General features: G+C 42.6%; 3 protein-coding genes across 6 annotated transcripts; all 3 read right to left on the bottom strand.

Moving 5' to 3' along the window:
* Window positions 1-294: 294 nt before the first annotated feature.
* On the bottom strand, window positions 295-13,096 carry prkaa1 (protein kinase, AMP-activated, alpha 1 catalytic subunit). Its single transcript, XM_077011897.1, has 10 exons — window positions 12,880-13,096; window positions 10,013-10,154; window positions 6,916-7,009; window positions 6,460-6,604; window positions 6,215-6,302; window positions 5,839-6,063; window positions 5,575-5,724; window positions 5,052-5,400; window positions 4,234-4,360; window positions 295-3,703 (listed from the first exon to the last, which is right to left on the bottom strand). The coding sequence occupies exons 1-10, from the start codon at window positions 12,974-12,976 to the stop codon at window positions 3,396-3,398; spliced, it is 1,725 nt and encodes a 574-aa protein (XP_076868012.1). The 5' UTR covers window positions 12,977-13,096; the 3' UTR covers window positions 295-3,395.
* A 103-nt stretch (window positions 13,097-13,199) lies between these two features.
* kyat1 (kynurenine aminotransferase 1) lies at window positions 13,200-18,713 on the bottom strand. Of its 4 annotated transcripts, none has more exons than XM_077011900.1 (14): window positions 18,612-18,713; window positions 18,165-18,256; window positions 17,996-18,054; window positions 17,654-17,801; window positions 17,336-17,485; window positions 17,047-17,133; window positions 16,788-16,913; window positions 16,512-16,632; window positions 16,233-16,309; window positions 15,738-15,827; window positions 15,020-15,206; window positions 14,452-14,528; window positions 14,267-14,353; window positions 13,200-13,971 (listed from the first exon to the last, which is right to left on the bottom strand). In XM_077011900.1, the coding sequence occupies exons 2-14, from the start codon at window positions 18,237-18,239 to the stop codon at window positions 13,912-13,914; spliced, it is 1,344 nt and encodes a 447-aa protein (XP_076868015.1). In that variant the 5' UTR covers window positions 18,240-18,256; window positions 18,612-18,713; the 3' UTR covers window positions 13,200-13,911. The 4 variants fall into 4 exon arrangements, 3 of the variants coding, with proteins under 3 accessions (XP_076868015.1, XP_076868013.1, XP_076868014.1); XM_077011898.1 differs by having other exon boundaries at window positions 18,608-18,664; XM_077011899.1 differs by having other exon boundaries at window positions 18,408-18,654.
* Window positions 18,714-18,998: 285 nt separating this feature from the next.
* surf6 (surfeit 6) lies at window positions 18,999-21,938 on the bottom strand. Its single transcript, XM_077011888.1, has 5 exons — window positions 21,669-21,938; window positions 21,442-21,551; window positions 20,787-20,981; window positions 20,600-20,682; window positions 18,999-20,380 (listed from the first exon to the last, which is right to left on the bottom strand). The coding sequence occupies exons 2-5, from the start codon at window positions 21,533-21,535 to the stop codon at window positions 19,670-19,672; spliced, it is 1,083 nt and encodes a 360-aa protein (XP_076868003.1). The 5' UTR covers window positions 21,536-21,551; window positions 21,669-21,938; the 3' UTR covers window positions 18,999-19,669.
* Window positions 21,939-21,940: the final 2 nt, after the last annotated feature.

Raw genomic sequence — 21,940 nt, 5'->3', positions numbered from 1 at the left:
CTCAGGACATGCTTTCCTTAGGCTAAAGATTTAGTTTAAAATCCAAAACGGCTAGTACAGTGGTTATTCATCTGCCATTACTCAAAATCAGTGAGACAAACAGCACGAGGTGGCTCAATTTACTGATTTGACCACTGCGAATATGAAATGGGTTTTCATGTCACACATCAAAAACGGTTTATAAGAAATACTCATGACCTTTTAACTTCATGATCGTCACCATATTAATGTATTTTTAGTGGATAATTGTATTTACTACAGTACAATCTTCTTTTATAAAAACAAGACAATCAGTGCCATTTAGCAGTTTATTAGGCATTTGTGTGTAAAACATTCTTTAGACATGATCAGGAAATTGACATTAGCCAACCTCGAAAACTGGGTCCCGTTCACAAACTTATATTTTCAACAAGGTTTTGCTGAACCAGTTTTAAGACAAAAACACTTAACATTCTCCACCTGAGAGGTGTTAGAAATGTGCTACATCAGGAACCACAGGCCATACAGACAAACACCAAGCTGGTTGCTTCTTTAGACAAACACCCTGCTAGTGGAATTATTTTCCCTTTGCAAAAACAAAGACCTAATGACTGATGTTAACAGTAATCAAATCCTTATTATCATGGTGTTTGTCATAATTCTCTTACTTGTGTCTTTGGTTAGAGGCCTCCTTGGGTTTATCATCACTGATTTTCAGTGCAAAAGCTGAAATTAAACAGCAATTGGTGGGAGATTTTGTTGATGTAGATTAAATGATAAATGCACAGGGGAAATACCTATCAAAAGTCATCACATCTAATGATTGGTCACACCTCTGCGACTTAAATTTCATTATTTGGTGTTCATTCGTCAACAAGACAAAAAAATGTGAGCGATGACTCGTCATTTAGTTCGATGGCAACAGTCAACATGTAATATTCTAGGTGTTACTCATGCACTCATCAAAAGTACAGTACCATTGTGGATCAACCAACAGCTGGAGTTGACAAAATACCCTCTTTCAGGTCACTGACAAATCGAATCCATGTTAATTTTCCAGTTAAACATAGGACTTACCATGGTTAATATAATCGAAACACTTTGTAAAATAAAACAAGACATTATTGAGTTAAACTTTCATTTAGGCTTATGCAACATCTGAGTGACTACAGTGAATTTAAGACACACTGAAATAAACCTTGTGAGATGTTAACAGAAGAGACACGAATGTTTTTTCTCTGACCTGCTAAATACATTTATGCATTTAATTAATGGCATCATTTTATACAGGGCTTCTTATGCACTGCATTTCATAAGTTGGTATGGTTTCGTGCTAACTCCAGGTAGCATTATTACCCTCCAGGTAGGTGGGCAATAACACTGGTCCTGTGCTGAATTGTTTGTAGATTGGTTAGGAACATCTGAATAGGCTATAAAACAGTTTAGGGGGGAACCACATACTAAAAGTAATTACGTCTTAAAGGCAAGTAAACAAATCTAATTACGTATTAAACAGGAGATATTTAGTTCCACATATTTTTATTTTTTGCTTTAATGACTACCACTTTAGTAACTAAAGCAAAATACGAGTCCATTCTGTATGAATGACAGTCATGTGTGTGCGTGATTGGTTGATGTACTGCCCAGCTCTAGGTCCAAGTTTAATGTTTTAAATACAAATGTGCTTCTTATTAGGGCACTTTTTGCTTATTATGACAAGAACCAAATTCAGATATGCATGGAACGTATTTTCCTCAATTTCAATGAAAATAGCAAGTGAATGAAAAAAGGCATTCACAGTCACGAATTAGTAAGTCTCGCGTTTGTTCTGAAAGTATATCACCACCAGGCCCAACTCATCTGCCAATTTAGTACACTGTGGATTTGAGCCAATTGACAAGCAGAACATGGTAGAAACTACATTTAAAAAAAATCAAAGCTCTGGTGCTTGCTCCTGAAGGTCGTATATACAAAAATCTATTGTTAAGGGCATCTCCTGTTCACTGTCACTTCCTGGGGAAACATCTCATTTACAGAAATGATTAAAATAGCTCATGGGTGTGTGGATTTCAATTCAGTGCTAATACTTTAAACAAAGCACTTTACAGCAGTTACATCACAAAAACATTAACGTCCATTCAATCACAGAACAGAATTCTATCAGTTTCCTGTTTAAGACAATATTTTGGTCTCCAGGGCTTTTTGTCAGAATACAAGCTAAATTCAGTCAATCTTTCATGTAATTATTTTTCAAGTGGAATTGTTTTGTAACGCTTTTGTAAAAGAACTGCAAAGTTACCAAAAAATCTAAACAAAACTAGAGAGCAGTGTGGAATAAAACATCATACAGCAAAATGATCAACACCACTTAAAAAAACTCTCAGTCCATTAATCATTATTTCAATATAAACTACCATTGCATTTAAAGCACTGATAAATATATTCAAATGCATTTTATTCTGTATATACTTATATTTATATATGTAAAATTGTGAGAAATGGAAAGAAATGCTAACCTATTACACGGGGGAAAATATGATAACCTAGTTTTAAAATCAGTGAATGTTAATTAAAAAAAAAAAAAAAAAAAAAAACCCCACTATGAAAGTTCATCAAACGGCTGAGGCAGCCACTGCACTTCCTCAGATTGGCCCACTATTCCGTAGTTGAGGTTCCAGCTCACCGAGTTGGCCCCTCCCATTAGCCGGTTCATTAGCATGGCCTGTCTGAAACTGCATGCTTATTCAAATGTTGGCCAGCAGAAACGTGAAGAAATACCTGTGCAAATGTGCTTTCTGCCTCATTCACCCCCTCTTTGTGGTGCCATTGTGTACAGTACAGCTAGCTCAGTGTTTAACTCCAACATTGAAAAGCACAGACATCACCTCACTTTACTCTCTGTTAGGAAACCACGGGCTATTAAACCCATCAATAACTGTAAAACCATCTCTAAAAGACTATGTTACTATAAAGTGGCTTTGCAATCATTCACCCTTCTTGCCTGTGGCTTAAAAAAACAACCCCAATCACTCTCTCGTGCCATATCTCCGCCTTGTCTCAACCTCCCAATCCACCAATCAAACGAGCAGGAAAACTGACCATCACAGTGCCACAGACCAGTTAGCTTGCTCATGTGCGTGGGATGCATGGAGCCTCGAGTCATGCGTTGGCATACTTATTGCTCTATAGACACTCGGAAAAAGAGAGTGAGAGAGAGAGAGAAAGAGTGACAGAAAGAGAAGAGAGTGAGACAATACAACAGAGGAAACTTGCTGTGTAAGTGGTTCAAGATATGGGGGGGGGGGGGGGATAGAGAGAGTAAGAAAAGGAGAAAGGAGGAGAGAGAGTGCAAGAGAGGGAGAGGGCAAAAACGACAGAGAGGAGAGTGAGAGGCAGGGTGCCAGAGGAGCTGGGAGTTATCGCGCCAGCAGCTTGATGAGGTTGGCACACATCTCGAAGAACTCGATGGTGTGGCTGCCGGGCCGGGGCGGACCCGGTTCCCCCGCCACAGAGTCCACGGAGGAGGTGAGAGAAGATGTCAGGGAGCTGTCGCCATGCCTGCCCCCCGGCACCGGGGGCGTGGAGGGCGCAGAGCCGCTCCCCTTCAGCCCGTCCTCGCCCTCGGGACGCTCGCTCTTGTCGTTCTTTAGGGCGGTCCGATAGTTCCCCACCGAGCCGGACCGGTGAGGCGTGGCGGTGCCGGACTTTGTCTCCACTATGTCGTCTAGGGAGAAGGAGTGGAAGAATGAGATATGACAGACGAGTGCTTCGTTCACTCATGGCAAGAAGAAAACGTGTTCAACTACAGTACGAGGAACAAGAATGATGCCTGCTTGATAAAATCATCCAATATTAACATCCACGCAACATCAGCAGAGAGCACACTGAAGAAGCTTTGATGATGTGTTTGAATGAAATACAAAAAAACCACGTGCAGGAATGTAAATATGGACACGTCCTGGAACTGAACAATCAGACCACCTGGCTGGCACTAATAAGAAATAAACTTGTTTTTTAGAGACTTTGCCTGACAATGACGTCCCGATACCAAATCATGACTCCTGAATCATACTGGTAAGTAAAGTACTGTTTAACAAAAACTAGTGCTGTCGGTTACAATTCTGAACATCATTTACCAGCCGAAATCAGTTCCCAGAATGTTTTTTAATTCAACATTCATGACTGAATTCAAGATGTTGGTTGGACATATCGGTGGGGAGCCAACAGCCCAATCCTATTATTTCGATGACTTACCGTCTATGCTCCTAAAGTCCAGGAGGTAGGTCCTGCTGTCCACCTGGTAGAGCTGCAGACTCATCTTGGTCTGCATGCTAGTCACTGGGTTCTTCCTCCGCACTCGTAAGTAGTAGGGGTTCACAACCTGGCAACCCGCAACACAGACAACTCAAGTTCCTCTGGTGGCCAGCCATTCATTCAAATGAAACTGTTCTGATTCTGCTGAATTCTTATTATAGCACATTTTCCACATTGAGGGAAAAAAAATTCTTTTCAAAATTTTTTTTTCTCTTTTGGGCTCAGACTCATCAAGGCTCCCAGCTGCCCCGGCGGGATTGTGTGCACAGCTTTTTAAAAACAGCAGTTAACACTGTGACCCCTGTCAAGAGTGCCGCCTCGTGCTGATAACAGAAGCAGAGAACGTCAGAGGAAGACCAGAGACATCCGAGACCGACTTCCTTTTTAAAATCTTGCTGACGCATTCACCCTCTATCTGACAAATACTTTAGCCAGTGAGCTCTCCTAAAGTCCTGCGGACCAGGTGCGTCCATGCATGTGGGAGTGTGGCGTGTTCTGCTGTCCCCGGTTATACTGCTTGCCAGAAACTTAGGACCCACAGTCCAAAAGTTGTTTAGGTGGAAATTAACCCTTGGAGCAAGATGACGAACATCCTACAAGCGAATTACTGAACACGATGCTGTTAATGTTTATGGAAGAGAACCGTGAGCCATTCATTAATGCCGAATCAGATCCCCTCCTGTGCTCCAAAACACTGTACAATCCCACAATCCAACTGTATTATTGCTGTGGTAATAACGTATAAAACGAGCTCTTACCTTCCACTCGTAGTCCAACTGCTTCATGGCGCGACACACCTCGCTCATGATGTCGTTGGGCCTGCTCTGGCTGCGGATGCCCAGGTGCCACTTGGCGCGGCGCACGCCCAGGTGTTTGGACTTCTGCGGGTTGAGCTCGTCCAGGGTGTGGCGGGGTCGCGGCTGCGCCTCGGCCACCATAAAGGGCACGCGCTCCGGGTGAGGCCGTATGGCGTGGTGCGCCGGCAGGTCGTCCAGGAAGGTGTCGGGCGGGCTGGTGGCCAGGTAGAAGTCCCGGGCCTCGCTCATGATACGGCGGTTGTCTATGATCAGGTGGTAGGCCACTGCTAGCGGGTCCTGGTGATTGTGGCTACAGGCAAAGAGGAGGAGAGATGGACACACAGACAGCAAGAAGCAAAGAAAGAGGAAAGGAAGAGTAGCACTTCGTAGCCATGTTTTTGAAATCTATGCATCTCCGATATAAACCCCCCCCTACACACACACACACACACACACACACACACACACACACACACACACATACCTGTAAAGGCAGTTGAGCACCTCCTCCTCAGTGCATTCAAACTTCTCACACACCTCCTTCAGTGCTTCTTCGTCAATCATGTTGGTGCTGTAAGACGCGTCCTCTGGGAACAGATATTTAGGAAGGTCCTGCTTAAACCACTCGTCCTGTCTGAAATGAGAAAGGAAACAAAGGCACATTTCAAAATGTTATTCACATTAAATATATGGATTAGTGAGAGGAGCAGCTCAAATATGAGCAACGCTGTGTGTGTGTTTCGTTCACCGGATCTCTTTAATGGTAGCTCTCTTCATGGGGTCCACCTGCAGCATATGTTTGAGGAGACTGATCACAGCCGGGTTCAGGTATTGTGGCGTGAAGAAGATGCCATCACAGATCTTCTTGAAGAGCGTTGGCACATGGTCGTCATCGAAGGGCAGCGTCCCGCACAGCAGCGCATACAGGATCACCCCGCTGCTCCAGATGTCCACTTCGGGTCCTGCGTACAGCCTGCGTGGCCAGAACCCAGACGCCGTCGGTCCACAGGACATAGGGTGCAAGAGAACAAGGAGGAGAAGCATGAACAACCAGGGTAACTGCAGCACAAGGTGCAGGAGAGGAACAGTGGTGACGTGGGCTGGTACGGGGCCGAACACTCTACCTGCCCGAGATGACCTCAGGAGCAGCATAATTAGGGGAGCCACAGCTCGTCCGTAAAAACTCCCCGTCTGACATCATATTCGACAAACCTACACGGGAGAAACGGGGCAGGTTTGCGGCGAGCTCGACCAACTTTTAACACATTTAACAGTCACCATACAGAAACTCCTCAGGATCCGGAAGCAGCCCAGTGTCATTCATTAACACCTTCTCCAAGTGTGTGTCTCCCCCTCCCCATCCTCTCACCAAAGTCGGCAATCTTGGCGTTCATGTGAGCGTCCAGCAGGACGTTCTCAGGCTTGAGGTCCCGGTGTACCACCATGTGCCTGTGGCAGTAATCCACAGCAGAGATGATCTGCTGGAACAGACGCCGGCTCTCCTTCTCGTCCAGCTGGTGGGAGAATGGGCACGTTCACGCAGACATGCATCTCCTCAAAATGTCTCCTGCGTAAACCACTAGAATGGGCAGCGGCGGTGGTGGCCACTGTGCCAGTCCCATGCTTGCCTCTAAGGAAACTAAATTCTCATCAACTGAAGGGATGAACTATTACTACTGCTACAGACTGAGACAAAAAAGTGTCAAGAGTACTTCAATATCAGCAAATTTAAGTTCAAATATGCTTATGTATACTACTGACTGAAGAGTCTTTCAAAAAAAAGTGTAAAAACTAAATGCACTACAGAAATTATCAGAAGTCATACCTTGCCATTTTTGCAGATATAGTCAAAAAGCTCTCCCCCAGATACATATTCCATAACCATAAATATGTCTGTTGGCGTGCAAATCACTTGATATCTGTAATCACACAAGGAGAAACAGAATTAGTTCCTGTAGAACACTTAAATCTATGTCAAACAAACTACAGTGGATACACACAAGCACTGTACAATATGGATGTAATATCAATTTGATAAACTGCTGAAGTATTATACTGCAATGTAATGGCAATGTTCCATACATGAAATCCAAAAAGTGATGAGGCAGGTAATGTGAGAATACCATTACTATACTATTATTACTACGATAAAACAAGATCAGTACTACAATTGCTTCTACAATATCATATTGTTTCTCATCCGCCTCCATGGAACAGTCTGTGCTGTGGTGCTGGTGAGGAGAATCCATCCAAGAGTACCAGAGATACAGGAGTAACGACGGCGGGCCAGCACTTCTCTTACACACCTTCACAAAGGAACTGTGGGATGGTACCGACCCAGCGTACATGTGTAGAGAAGGCATGTGCCACAGCATAGGTTTGGGTAGGCGATGCAGGACTGGGTATATGGGTCACTGTTTAGGGGCGGTCCCTGTGTGATTGTAATCAGAGCCGTGTGTGCGCTGTAGCGTTAAAGTTGGAGTCGTGAACTGTTGGCGTCTGGCTTCTCCAAGGGTGCGTCTCGCCGCTGCTTCCATTTGTGGTTTTCATGGACAGGATATCACGTACAACCGAGGCTGGAGTGGTGTTTAGTATGGAGGGCTGCAGGCGGTATTTTTGTTATCTGCAGATGGCATCTTCTCAGAAGCTGCTGGGGCGGTACCTCAGACATGGACTCTGAATGAAGAACATGAAGCCACCGAGATGAAAATGAGCACCACCAAGTTTGGAACCCTCCCAGGAACGTAGGTACTGCTCACGTCAGGTGAGGGGAGAAAACCTGGCCTTTTCGGAGGAGCTGAAATATTCTGGGATTTAGTTCACAAAAGTGAGGTTGACTAGCAAATTGTGTCAGGAGGACGGTCTCTGGATCGGCCTGTGGCGCCACACTCTTACTCTTCTGCAGAGGGTTGAGGAGTTGCTGGAATCTCATTCCATATTAGGGGGCAGGGCTCTTCAATCTGCAAAGGCATTTGAGCCACTATCCTTCCTTTGAGGAAGGTGTATAAACATAAATGCAGTGTGCCCAAACACTCTGGCTACACAAAAGCCACCAGTGAAAAGTTCACCTCCAACAACACCAGAGAGAAACTCAGCAGAACGCCAACAAGAACCTGTAGTCATGACGTAGTCACCATCAGAACTCTCTACTTCAACCTCATTATAATGCTCACAGAACGACTGAGAGAATGAAGGCTTCTTGTTACCTAGCCATAGAATGGAAAAAGTTGTGCTCACAGTGGTAACTGCGGGACATTAGGCACAGTGTCTGTCGACATGGCAGTCCAGTATGCGGTAGTTCATGTACCCATGTACCATCTTCAGACCGAGACACACACTTGCGTATGCATCGAGTTGAGGGGACACCAACACTGAACGCTTATGTGCAGTTTATTATGCTCTCTTGCCGTTTTTGTAAAAAGGGTCGGGGGAAACGTCCCTGCCCACACTCCCCTCGTAAGGAGCTGGAACGTCTGTTACCAAAACAAACAATTAGCCAGCTAAGGGTGAGTGACACTAAAAGATGAGACATGATAGGTCTGTTGTGCAAACATCAATTTCCAACCAGGGCCATTAGTATTTATGAGTGCCATATTTTATGCATGAGCTTGATAATCAGATGAATTATTTCGGGACCATGCTGGCTGTCTTGAACAGCTTTGAACAAGGGCACGGAGGCACAACTGCCCTTTTGTGCAGCCCCACTAAACTTAGACAATGCATTTTTTTACAACGGTAAAGTAACCGTTTGGTGGTTTTGAGGCCGTTGTATCTGGTGGTGCTCTCCATCTATGACAAATCTTTTCCTAGGAACAGTAAAACTGCTGCAGTATTTTTATTCGACAGAGTCCTTTAGTTTTGTTTTTGCTTTGCCGGGCTTGTCTGATGGATCTCGTAGGGTTTCCTGACTTGCACTATGCGACTGCTACAGACTGGATCTTTTCGTTATTTTGCACAGTGCACAGCAATCGTGTATATCGTTTTAATAAAGCTGTTGTTTCAAGTCCACAAAAGAAGAAAGAAACGGCCCCTGCTGCCCTTTATCTGCATGCGGTTGCATGTGGGCCATTGGCACCTCTTTTGAAGAGCCTTGGGAAAACCACTAGCCTGGTCACTGGGGATACAACCTCGGAAATCCACAGCCATGAGAGGAGATGCCCTCATCTCCACTGAGGGACGTGGTGGACCGTTCTTCTCAATGAAGTCGAGGAGCAACCATGGCAAGCTGCGGTTTGTAATTAGACTTTTAAAAAGTCCCCCTTGATGTTGCTCAGCTAGCCTGGATTTCATTTGGAAAAAAAGGTTTGAGAACGTTTTTTTTTTTTACTGTGCACAAACAATGTGAAACAAAAATATTCTATTAACAGATGAACATCTTGGCTGAACAACAAAAAATAAAAAACATTTTCCATTGTATTTTGCAGGCAAACTGAAAGATGTCCACCAACAGGGCAGCCGAGGACTAATGTTTCAAAAACACTCCAAAAGTGAACATGATATGCCATAGAAACCCTCAAGAAGCATATTCAGCAGGGTTCAAGCTCACTTCAACTGCAGCAATGAATCAGCAAGGGCAAAGGGAGGAGGGGGGGTTGTCTTAAAGTGACCAAGTGGATGAGTCAGAGAGTGCCAGAGAGAGTGGGTGAGAGTCACAAGGTGAGTGTGAAGGAAGCACAAGTGACAGAAGAGATCTGATTAGAAAGAGGCAAAGCCCGCTGTATAAAGTCATATTAGCAAATGAGTTCTCCCACCAAACAGTTTCTTAAGCACACGTTGACAGTTTGAGGCGATACCAGGAAACGACTCGCTCAAAGAAGAAAGGCGGATCTGATCCAATCCAAATGCCGTTCTGTCTAAACCCAGCTCTACCAGTCTGGGAACTGGCTATTAAACTGAACAGCCAATGAAACGCTGCTACTCACAGTTTAATTATGTGTGGGTGCCGGAAGAGCTTGAGGTTCTGGATCTCGCGACGGATCTTGCCGACCACGTCCAGGCTGCGGATCTTCTGCCTATTGAGGATCTTTATAGCTACCTGGTGCTTGGTCAACTCATGCTGACCCACTGCAGAGAAAAGGGAGACACACAACAATTAGACTGAAAATGCAAGACATTTATTTAAAGTATATATATTTAAAGGAAACTCCGTGTTGGACAGTTACCCCGAGATAAGACACTGTCTTTTGATTTTAACTAATGTTAAACTAATAACTGAATGGAACCACATCTCACAAGTCTTCAGTAAAAATATAATTTTTTAATAAGAAAATGTAAAATGTTGGCATTAAACAGTCAAACTGATTTAGAAGACAGAAAATAGAAACATGTGGGGAGTAGATATGAGAACCCTGGAGAGAAATTAGGATCGTATGACCCAAGAATACCAAATCAGCCAAGCTGCCTTAACTCAGACAGGAAGAGTTACTGTCTTGCAACATTAAAAACAAGGGATACAACACACATTTCTTTGCAAACCATTAATGCAATATTGCTTTCAACAATGTGGTAATAACAAAAAGCCACAATTACCGCATTCCGTATAGCAGTATGCTTCTAATGTCTTATACATGGACCGATAAGTTGAGTACAAGAGGAAGAAAGGGAACAAATTGTTCATACTGATTTAACCAGAAGTCATTTAACTGCGTTAATCTGGCATCTAGTCAACCAAAGCGAGTGAGTCACCGAGTAGAGTAAAAGGCCCAGAGTTAACAGAGCCTATTGCTGAGCAGACCCATCAGACAAATTCTATATGCAAATATTGTTTTCCGATATTATTATTATTATTATGACTATGGCTCAGACAACTAGTTTACATGTAGACATCAGACACCTAGGCTACTAATGATTCTCCATGTCAAGATTCAGCTAGAAAAATACAATCACAGTCAAACCAACATCACCCAATATGTTTAATATCTGAAAAAACTAGACAAACATACTCAATATATTCATGCCTTAACAACTCTAGCTTGTTAGGTTAGCCATAAAAAGGCTACATACACAAATTAAGGTATCTTTGCTCTTCAGAGTGCAAGAGAGTAAGTATCACAGACAGTGATTTCTGCAGCAGACATCCTAAATGTTTCAGTTAAAATGACTCACCCAGCACACTGCAAGGCACTGAGCTCGTTCAATTCCAAGTGTGCCAAAAGTAGGACATGTAATTTATTTGCCTGATTTTACAGGCAATGACAAACTACTGTTTCCAAAACAAAATGAGAACGGTCAGCTGTGACCGACGGGCAATGTTGATAACAATTAACAATAAATTACATTGGTTTTTATGTGACACCGAGCCAAATGCGCAACTGTGGCTGCGTTCACAAAACATCTTTAGTAGAATATAACGGGAAATTGTTACATTTCCTATGAACCCGGCTGTGCGATTCATGAAAGTATACTTGGAACCCCTGAAAATAACCTTAAATTAAAAGGTAATATTTGTTGGGCCAATCCTTTACTGTAGAGTCACAATCAACGTTTTTTAAACAAAACTCCAACATTATTGGTTCAACTACTGATCATCCTTGTTGGCCTGCAAATGCAGCACAGCGAAAGGCAGCAAAAGCGTGTAAAAACTGTTACTGTAGGTCATGAAAATTTGTTAGACTTGTGAATACTTGGCCACTACATTATACTTTAAAGAGCTTATCTATGTAGGCCTTACACATACTAGCTCAAGCGTACCAATTTTTTTTACTGTAGGTCCAGGATACTTGTTACAGTGGTAAATAGTTATGCACCGTTTAATCATTAAAAGGTTTTTAAAGTCAGCGCTGAATACTAGTTCAAGACTTCTTTGGAGTAGCTGGCGGAGTCAGTAGCTAAGTAGCAGCGGACTTTTAGTCATAACTAATGTTTCTAACTTGCCTATCTAGCTTTCAGATGCGACACCCCTTTGACTTTATCCTTGCTACCCCAGCTAAAGGACGTGCAAGAAAATCAATATCGGGTTATCCCAGCGTTACAAAGAGCGGGGACGTTACAAGATACGTGACTAACAGGTCGTTGCTTTTCTGAGTCATATCAAGTAAAATACCTGAACTGATGAAGTTCGCTAGCCAAGCGAACGGGTGATTTGTTTCATTGAAACGTTGACACCTGTCAGCTACAGAACCACGTCCATATATTCGGCACACAAATCAGTTTTGAAGTTAAACTGGTGGCTAGCCAAGTTGGGTTAGCAAAGTCGAGTTAGCCAAGTTAGCAAAAGACAAGTTTTAAGAGTGTCCCTTGTTAGCTGGGATAACACGTACTGCTAATCGCAAAGACGTTATTAGCAATGAGAATAAAAGATAAAAGACAGATAAAGATAGCTAGAACTGCGAGCCAGCCAGGACAGTAAATGACAAGCTCACCGGCCGTCTTGAGACATACAGCCGCAAAGCTAAAACCCAAATCTACATAAAGCTTCAAAATATGAAACAAATAGCTAACGTTAGCTAGCCAACATTACACTGTGCATCGAATTACATACATGTCGACAAACACGAATCAATATAAAGTTTGGTAACCTAGCTAGCTAGTTTATTATCACTATACCAACGGGGAAACGGACTTATTAGCAAGCATATGTAGTGACCGAGCGGTGTGGCTAATAGCTAACGATATCACAACGATATAAACGCCCAAGCAGGCTAGCTGGACGGCATGCTAGCTAGCCGGCTAACGCTAAATTGTTAATTTACTATTTCCTACTGACGTCCGCGATCCTGTTAGGCAACGCAATTAAGGTTCGTCGGTGAAGTGGGTAAAACACAAAACGCAAACGGCACGAGGAAATTACCTTTTACTTTCCCAAATGTCCCTACTCCCAGAGTGTCTCCGAGAATGTAATGTCCAATTTTCACCCTGCCTTCATGTTTAGGTTTGTCCGTCGCCATCTTCCTACAAATGCCCTACCTGAAGCGGCGGGCTCAGCAGCGCTGTAATCTACGCGGACGGACACAGTCAGCTAGCGAAGCACACGCATACTTGCAATCTAAACTAAAATCACTAACTAGAAACACAACGCACAATTTCCGGGTGTAATAAAAGTCCCCTCCCCGGTCACTTTTCAAGCGAAAAAGAGGAGTCTATTGATATAAAGACCACATAAAAACGGGAACCAGTCAGAACTGTTCGTTTAATGTTAATCGTTCACTTTTGTACATATTTAAATACACACGTTAAATTGAGTAATTTCAAGGTTTTCTGTAGATTAAATCAGTTCAATTACGCATCTTACACAAATTCATTGGCACAGGCCTTTGCAGGCTTTTAAACTTTCAATCTACTGCTTGTTTTATTCATTTTAACAGTAAGTATTTGATAAATAAACACTATTACAAACAAACTGACTTCACTTCAAACTGTGTTCACCAACAAGCAATCTTTGGCTTGCATATGGCAGTCATTCAACAAAAGTAGCTAAAATAAATTCAGCTTTGTATATCTGTTCAAAAACAGTCATACTATAAGTACATTTATATTCAACACATGTCAGTGCATCAAAGCAACCTCCATTGGTGTTTAATGCAACTCTCTTTTTGGGGAAAACCATACACCCTAGTTACTTAACATTCATCTTAACACAAGTGACATCTGCTGGCCCTGCAGCTACACCAAATGCTAAAATAGTAAATTAGGAGGATCATTTACCTATATGAACTAATATGAATCTATAAAATATATTCTGATTAAATACTATGTAAATGTCATTTTGGGAACACAATGGCACATATCTGACAAATGAAAGAGTTAAAAATAATATGTGGATTTGGAATTTTCCAGTCATCAAGTATTGCTAGCTTCATTGTTTTCTAAAAGTGATCAGCAATCATTTTTTGATGCTCCACTGTCTAAGAATATCTTCTGCTGCTTCCAAGGTTGAGTCCTCCTATTTACAGGAAATATAAAAGACATTGCAAACATTTAGCCAATGGTTACCAGTTAATGTTTGACTTATACAAGATACAACCCATCCGCCGCATCATCCTCCATGACAAAAGGCCATTTTATCACATTATTGTCATTTAAATAACTTTTGACAAGAAAGTGCAGTGCTGGCAATATGCTTAAGTGGATCCTGATAACATGTGGAAATGCAAACTTGTAGAGACAAACCATCTAGGGTGCAAGTGTCATTTCTCTGTATTGTTTTGATTTATTTGATATGTCCTTAATAAAATCACCTTGACGAAGCAGAATCTAACGTAGTTCTGGAAGTCCTCTCTGTGCTCCGGGCTATAAAACGCAGACACGGGGATTGTGGCCAAACCCTGAAGACACATACAAATGCCCAATTCATGTTAATAAAAAAAACTGCCCACAAGCACTGCTGGTGTTGTCAATATCTGTCCAAGTGATTTGCATTCACCTTTTCTTTTATGAGCCATTTGACAAATCTGTAGTCGTAGGGCTCGTCTTTTGTGCTAGGGTCATTCAAGTCAACCCCTACAGATATATAAAATTTTAGGGAACAGGTCAACAAACGAATGGAGGTTTGAAGTTGCCCTCTAACACAGTGTCATTTGCACAATGTTAATTGATGCAAATTCCCTTTCCTGGATTGTTCACTGCATCAGCATTTCCTACAGAATATCATGTTTTACTTTCCATTCTTTTTATTGCTTATTATATTGGAGACCTGTACCACTATAGCCAACTATAAATAAATGAATGCAGTTGCTAACTTTTGTTCAGTTTCAGGGACCGTTTTAAAAAAATATTTTACAGACAGCTGTGGCACTGAATGAAGGTATAACTGCATTTCCTACATTCATTTTCAGCATCCGTGCAGCCCCACACTGCACAGAGTTGAACGGAGACAAAACAACACTGAGTGTTAATTCAAGCCCAGGACGGCTGTCGGACAGCCTGCAATATGCTTTTAATACACTTCAGCCTTTTTTGCATCTGCTGCAAAGGTCCAAGAGAGCACTCACTGAGAGAAGCGATGTCTGTGATCATGAAGTAGCCTCCCTGGGGCAGCACGGGCTGCAGGCCCACACTCCTCAGACTCTTGGCCAGCTTGAGGCGTTTGGCATGGAGCAGCGCGGGCAGCTGCCTGAAGTAACTCTCCTCCGTGCCAAACACATCGTACTCCCTCTGAAAGCCTGCTGCAACCGCCTCCTGCAGAACCACCATTAGCGCAACTTATTTCATATACAGCAGAAGCACGAGAAGGACACACACACACGCACACACACACACACACACACACACACACACACACACACGCACGCACAGTGAAGCAAATGCAGAGGTTCCTCGTGGCAAGACGTGTCGTGGGACACACTAGAGCAGGGGTGGCCAACCCGCGGCTCGCGAGCCGCATGCGGCTCTTTGCCTGGTTTCATGCGGCTCCCCAGCCGGTCCGCGGGCTCACCTGCACAAACGGGGCGACACACTGCTACATTTTCGTGGTGCGCGGTTAGTTTACAAGCCTAGCAAGCCGCTAATACTTTTAAAACCGGCGTGGTGGAAAACAAGCATTTGACTGTCTTCACAGCTAATAATTTACACTCGCCCACCCCCCCCCCCCCCCCAGCTCAACAATCTACACTCGCCCATGTACGATGTGGCTCTTTGCCGTAACACAGTAAGAAAAGTGGCTCTTGGTCTATGACGGGTTGGCCACCCCTGCACTAGAGGGTGCCGTACCTGAGCAGCAGTGGCGCAGTGGTACACGGAGTTCTGGTGCACGGTTCTCAGGTGCTTCAGCACGTGCCCTGCACCCATTGCCCAGCCCACCTGGAAGAAACACAACAGACTGGGAGGCTCAAGCAGAAGAGCTTAGACACCTTAATAGCTTCTCCACTAACCTAGAATTCTGATGTTAAGGAGACAATGTGACAGTGTGTGTTACTGATGTGACAGATCAGGAACGGAGTGCATAAAATATCTCAAGTTTGAAGGTCTGATAAAGACTTTTGTTTTGTTATTTTGTAACCATGGCCACTAGTGAAAAAAGCCATCAGCAGATCCACGGTAGATGCCTCCAATACGGAGATTAGAGATCTTTATTAGAGATCTTTAGCCCCCTAGTTGTCATGGCAGCAACGCCAAAAGAAACCAAATGCAGAGATGATCAGAGCGCCCCTCAGATGGCAGGCTTTCTCGAAAGGCGTGGTGGCCTCATGCGTTTCGCTGACTTACCTTCCACCCTGTGGCACTGAAGCTCTTGCCTGCACTCCCAATGGTGACTGTGCGCTCCCACATGCCAGGAAGGCTAGCTACAGTGGAAGCAGATCACCCAACAGGCGAAAGGTCAGAGATCCAAAACATTCCTGTATCCCTCAGTTACTGCATCACACTAAATTATCCCAACATCTGGGACTTCCAGTAAAAATAACAACTGAAGTATGTGATATATATGCTGAAATACAATAATCACACTAAAAGTGACAAAAGTGTGTTTCTAGTAAAACCATATACCTATTTTAACATGGTGTTCTCCATCATATGTGAGCCATTCATACACCTCATCACTGATGCAAAGTACATCATGTTTAATGCACAAGTCAGCAATCATCTGCAACTCCTTTCTCTGAAAGACCTGTGCATCAAAAGAGTTTGGGGTGAGGGCACTTTTTTTCTATTCAAACTAATTTTCTCCAGTGTTCTCATCTTTATATTATTCACTGCTTAAGGCTTACTCCTAACACTTCTATTACATTTATGCTAATTCAATGAGCTGTCATAGCCACTCACCTTGCCCAATGGGTTATTAGGTGTGTTTATGACAATGGCTTTTGTGCGAGAATTAAATTTACTGGCCAGTTCCTCAGGGCATAATACCCAGTCAGCACTAGACAAAGCAGGACCAGTGACTTTTTTCTGTAAAACACACACACACACAAACACACATGAACACAAATGCACATACTCACATGCATGTGCAAACATTTTCTGTCTAACACCAAAAAGGTAATCCTATTGCATCCTAGAGCTTTTGAAAGTAAATACTCACAGGTTTGAGGGGTATATAGACAGGTGTTCCCCCTGCCATCATCACCATTGGCTGATAGCAGTCAAAGAAAGGCTCCACTATGATCACCTGGGGGCCACAGACCAAATATGAGAAAGAAGAATGAAAGAGGGACAGCAGGATAGAATGGCAACACACCACTGATAACGATGCTTCAATATGTTCAACTTCACTACAAAGTCAGTAAGACAAAAAGTACATGTTCAGGACATTGTGTAATTTTGAAGGAATATCAGTCATTTCTTGATGAGTATTATCTTGCTCAACATACCTCATCGCCTTCATCAACCAGAGCCTGAAAGGTACAGAAGAGAGCCTGATAGGCTCCCACAGTGATCAGGAGCTCTTCCATCGGGTCTATTTCCCGGCCCACAATCCTCCCAAAAAACTTGGCAAGGATCTTGACAAGACGTGGATGACCCTGCAAGACACATTGGACTCTTCCTTAAAAAGGGGATGCTTTATACACACACCGGTTAAGCACTGATTTTTTTTTTATTTATGTCTAGCCTTAACAAAATTCGTGATGCAAATTAAACTGTGTTTAAGACAGCAAATTAAAGTGTTTAAGACAGAAAAAGACCCTTACAAAGGCCCGTGTGTACTGATGCATAGAGGCCCCTCCAGAGATGGCGTTGCAGAATGCCTCCTGAACAAAACTTGGAGGGCCGAAGTCAGGGAATCCCTGACCCAGGTTCACCACTTTGTATTCAGCAGCTAGTTGTGTGAATTCCACCCTGGCAGAAAAAACGGTAAGGCATTAGAACTCACTCACACACACACACACAACTAACGTTCTCTATATTGTTCTGAATCATTAGAAAACAGCAGCAGCAAAATGTGTTCTAACGGCGCAACTAACTGATCTCTGGATAATAAATGACTAAGAAGATGTAAATTACAGTACATAATTTAGTTATTAAATAATTACCACAGGTTCTTGTCGACTCCTTCAATCCTGCGCGCGTGCAGCTGACGGGCCATGACTTTCTGAATGAGATGAACGAGCATCGACGTGCGAGTTAAACGTTAATAGGCGATATCTGACTTTAAGTAGTCAAACGACGGTCAAAAGCTTATTTATTTTTTTATGCACATACCTTATAGTGGAAGCTCGTGAGAATTACTGATCCTTTCCAACCCGAAGACCAATTTATCAACACTCTTCTAAACATGTGTAGATAGTAGGTACCTTTAAAGGAAGTAAACATGTATTTATTAGTGTATTGGACGCACATTTAAAACCACTGTCATATTCAGCTCTTTGTCGTCTACCAACGCAATGACAATTTTTTTTCTGAGTGTAAAGCTAGATAACGAAACGAAACTAGATAACGAAATACCTTAAAGACGTTTCAAAACATTACTCTTAAGACAAGTTTCTTATGTGGCTAGCTAACTGTTAGTCTTGAGAGCAATGGTCACAAACATAATACGAATGCCCTAAATGGGACGACAGTGTCCTTCCTAGGCCCAGGTTAATCATAATATAGCCAGTTAGAAATCTATTGAATAAAAGATTGTACATTGCACTCAATCTTACATACACTACTTCTGCAGGCAGCTAAGGACGTCATATAATCACGCCCTCCATCGTTTAAGCTGCTGTGTGTACAACTTCCGGTGTGGGCGGAGACTGTTGTTCCGAGCGCGTTGGATTTTCAACATAAGTGCACAAGATCAGTACCACTTGATACACAGTGCAAGTACAAAAATCATATTCCATTTATTTATATCTAAATATTTAACTAATATATATATATATATATATATATATATATATATATATATATATATATATATATATATTATTTATAAAAAATATATATTAAATGGCTTTCCTTTATAGAGCATCGTCGCTAAATCGGACACCTTTTAAGGCTCTCAATATTCTGGCAAGGATACGCTGACATGGCAACAACAGACAGGCAATCTCTGTAGATGTCCTGAAGGCTACACAGGAACCTCTCATTTATTACTGTTATGATAACTATTTTCTTTGACATGCTGTTGTTGTACCCCCCACAACAACAAAATATAACTCAAAATAATTTTGCATGCCACCATACGTTAATGTTGATGCTTCAATTCTGGGGGAAAAAATCCTGAGTTCCAATAACAAAAAACAGTTTAAAGAAATACATAAAATAAGTCACAAGTGTACAAAAGGGCACACACCTTTTTATCAGATCAACTTAGCACTACAAAGTGATTTAAAACTAAAATGTTAATGTATAGAAGGGCTTAGGATAGGGACAATAAAGGGAACACTCAATTGTGTTAAATTTTGTAACACTTGAATTTAGCATTTAAATTGAGTCCATATTGTTTTATGAATTTAAGATGTTCAATAAAGACAAAACAACCATTTCCACTGCAGAGATTCTGGCTTCTTGGTGCTTTCTAATACTTGCCCATAAATTTCACAATATAAACCGTATAATGTTTTTTTAATAGTACATTTTTATCCTTTCCAAACTCACTCCTACACCATATAGAACGTTATAATTTTGCTACAATTCTCAATTTGTCTTTTAAAATGTTTTTCTTTATCTCTTGCCATTCTTCTTTCTCGCTAGTTTTCTTCTGTGTCCTCTCCCTTTGTTTACACAGCAGCCTTCTTCAGGTCCTCTGGGAGCACCCTGCCTCTCTTCCTGGCCCGCTGTTTACGCTTCTCCATCTTGACATCCTTGCGCCTCTTGAGGTTCCTGCGTCTCTTGTCTTGCCTGTTCTGCATCTTCTCTACCACGTTCTGGCACCTCGTCGCCCACTTCTTCTTCACCTGCGCCTTCCTCTTCTCCTTCTTCTTCAAGGAGGCGCGGAGCAGCTCCTCGTTGTCCTTGATCTTCATGCCCTGGGCTTTGTAGAGAACGTTGGTCCATTTCATCTTCTCTTCCTCCTTCTTGGCTTTCTTTTCATCCGTCGTCCTCAGCTCCTCCAGACGAGCCTTCCGCGCCTCGACTCGAGACAAAAGCTGCTTGTAGTTCTTCCCTGTGAGGGGAGTAAGCAGTCCTTTCACCTTCCTTTTCTTCTTCTCCTTCAACACACTCCCTTTTTCCACGTAGGCCTCCCCTAGCTCCACCCTGTTGAAGATGATCGTGTTCACGTCCTTTTTTGGAAGACTCGTTGCGGCCGGACTGTCCTGCAACACTGGCATCTGTGGTGCCGTGTTCTCTCCTTCTGCCTCTGTGGACGCACTCTCCGCCAACTTCTTCATGCGGAACTCTTTCCTTTTCCGCTTTTTGCGCTCCCTCTCCAGTTTACGTTTCGTTCGTCTTTTCTGCACCTCCTCTGAGGAGGGATCTTTGGGAGGGCCCTAACAGGGCAACAAAAAAGGCCAAGGATTAAAAGTTAGGTATATAAAGTAACACACAGGAAAGAGATTAAAAAAAAATCTATGTTAAAAGGACAGATCATATTGCGAAAAGAAGGCAATCTACACTCTTAGATACATCCTGATCTTATCAGCAGTATTCAGAAAACTTGCAGGGATGCAGGGCTTTGGCCCCGTCTTTTCCTTTGTAACTTTATGTACCTGCCCACGTGACTCCTCAATCTTCTGGTGAAGTCTTTGCCTTAAAATATCGACTGCATTAAAGTTTTCCACTGACTCTGTAACTTGAATCAAATGAACCAAATATGTTAATTAACAGGTATGTATGCAAGTCCAGATCGAGTAAATACGTGATTCAGTGATCACCAAATATGTACATGTGTTTTACCTTCAGTATTCTGTTGATTCCCATTGTGAACCTTGACCTGTGGAGCATTCTGATCTACTGCACTGGTCTGTTGTTGTGCTGCTTTTTGAAAGGTCCTTGGCTTCTTGTCATTTGCACTGATGTTTTTTTCCTTTGCCGGCTTCTGCTTCTTCTTGGACGTACCACCTGCTCTGTCCCCACCACCACGAAATGGAACTGAAAAGCAAAATAATGTCACATGCACAGACACTTAGCACCTGCTCAAAAGTAAATGTAACTCTTTCAATCAGTGACTGGTACTACTGGAGAACACCCTTATTTGGGCCTTCTTTGATTTTGTCTATATAGTACATTGTAAGGAGCACAGTCACTAAATAGCTCTGTGCAAATTTATTCTAACATTTCACAGATCTCATTCCTGCACTCTCAAGCTGAGGTACATAAACTAATGCACTCATTCCAGTGGACACTTGCTGCCCTGAATATTTGCAGGTGTGTTACACAATAACTCAATATACTAAACCTTGATGTTTTGTATTTTTGTTTTACTGAATTTGAGAGCAACTACACTTTGTTAATATGGTGCTTCAGGGCATTTACATTGAGGCAGTGTACTCACGGAGGTAGGTAAATGTACATGCTCGAACAATGAACAATCAACTGAAACGATCATTACCATAGACTTTTTTTTTAGGCTCCTTATTCTGAGGATGGATCACTTTGCGGGTCAGCTTCTCCAGGTAGTCATACTTGGCTGCAAGGTTGGACATCTTTGGCAAAGTTGAACTAAATAAAAACAAAGTAATTATGAACATTTGTCAATTTGGGAAGTTGACCGTGCTACTGCTCTGATCTTTGGTGTGTGTATTCTGTTGCATTATAATTATATGTTGATATGTTTACCTGCGTGGCTGTGCGAGATCCTGGAAGCTAACGAACAAACCGAGTGCTGTGTGAGACTATACATACAAGTCTGTGGTTCATCGCGTGACGTCTTCTTTCAGTTCAACGTGTAATTCGGCCTCACCTCTGAAAGTTTTGATGTACCACCAGCAAACTATATACATTAAAAAGTAGAACAACTCAGAAATAACCAGCTAGTGAGTTATTTGGCTGACAAATGCACGTGGGTTTAAGATCAGTTGAGCATGCGCGACGAGCCTTCTTACCGGATG

The sequence above is a fragment of the Brachyhypopomus gauderio genome, chromosome 7, assembly GCF_052324685.1.
Source record: "Brachyhypopomus gauderio isolate BG-103 chromosome 7, BGAUD_0.2, whole genome shotgun sequence".
Classification (NCBI taxonomy): domain Eukaryota; kingdom Metazoa; phylum Chordata; class Actinopteri; order Gymnotiformes; family Hypopomidae; genus Brachyhypopomus; species Brachyhypopomus gauderio.
This window is presented reverse-complemented; position numbering and strand designations above follow the sequence as displayed.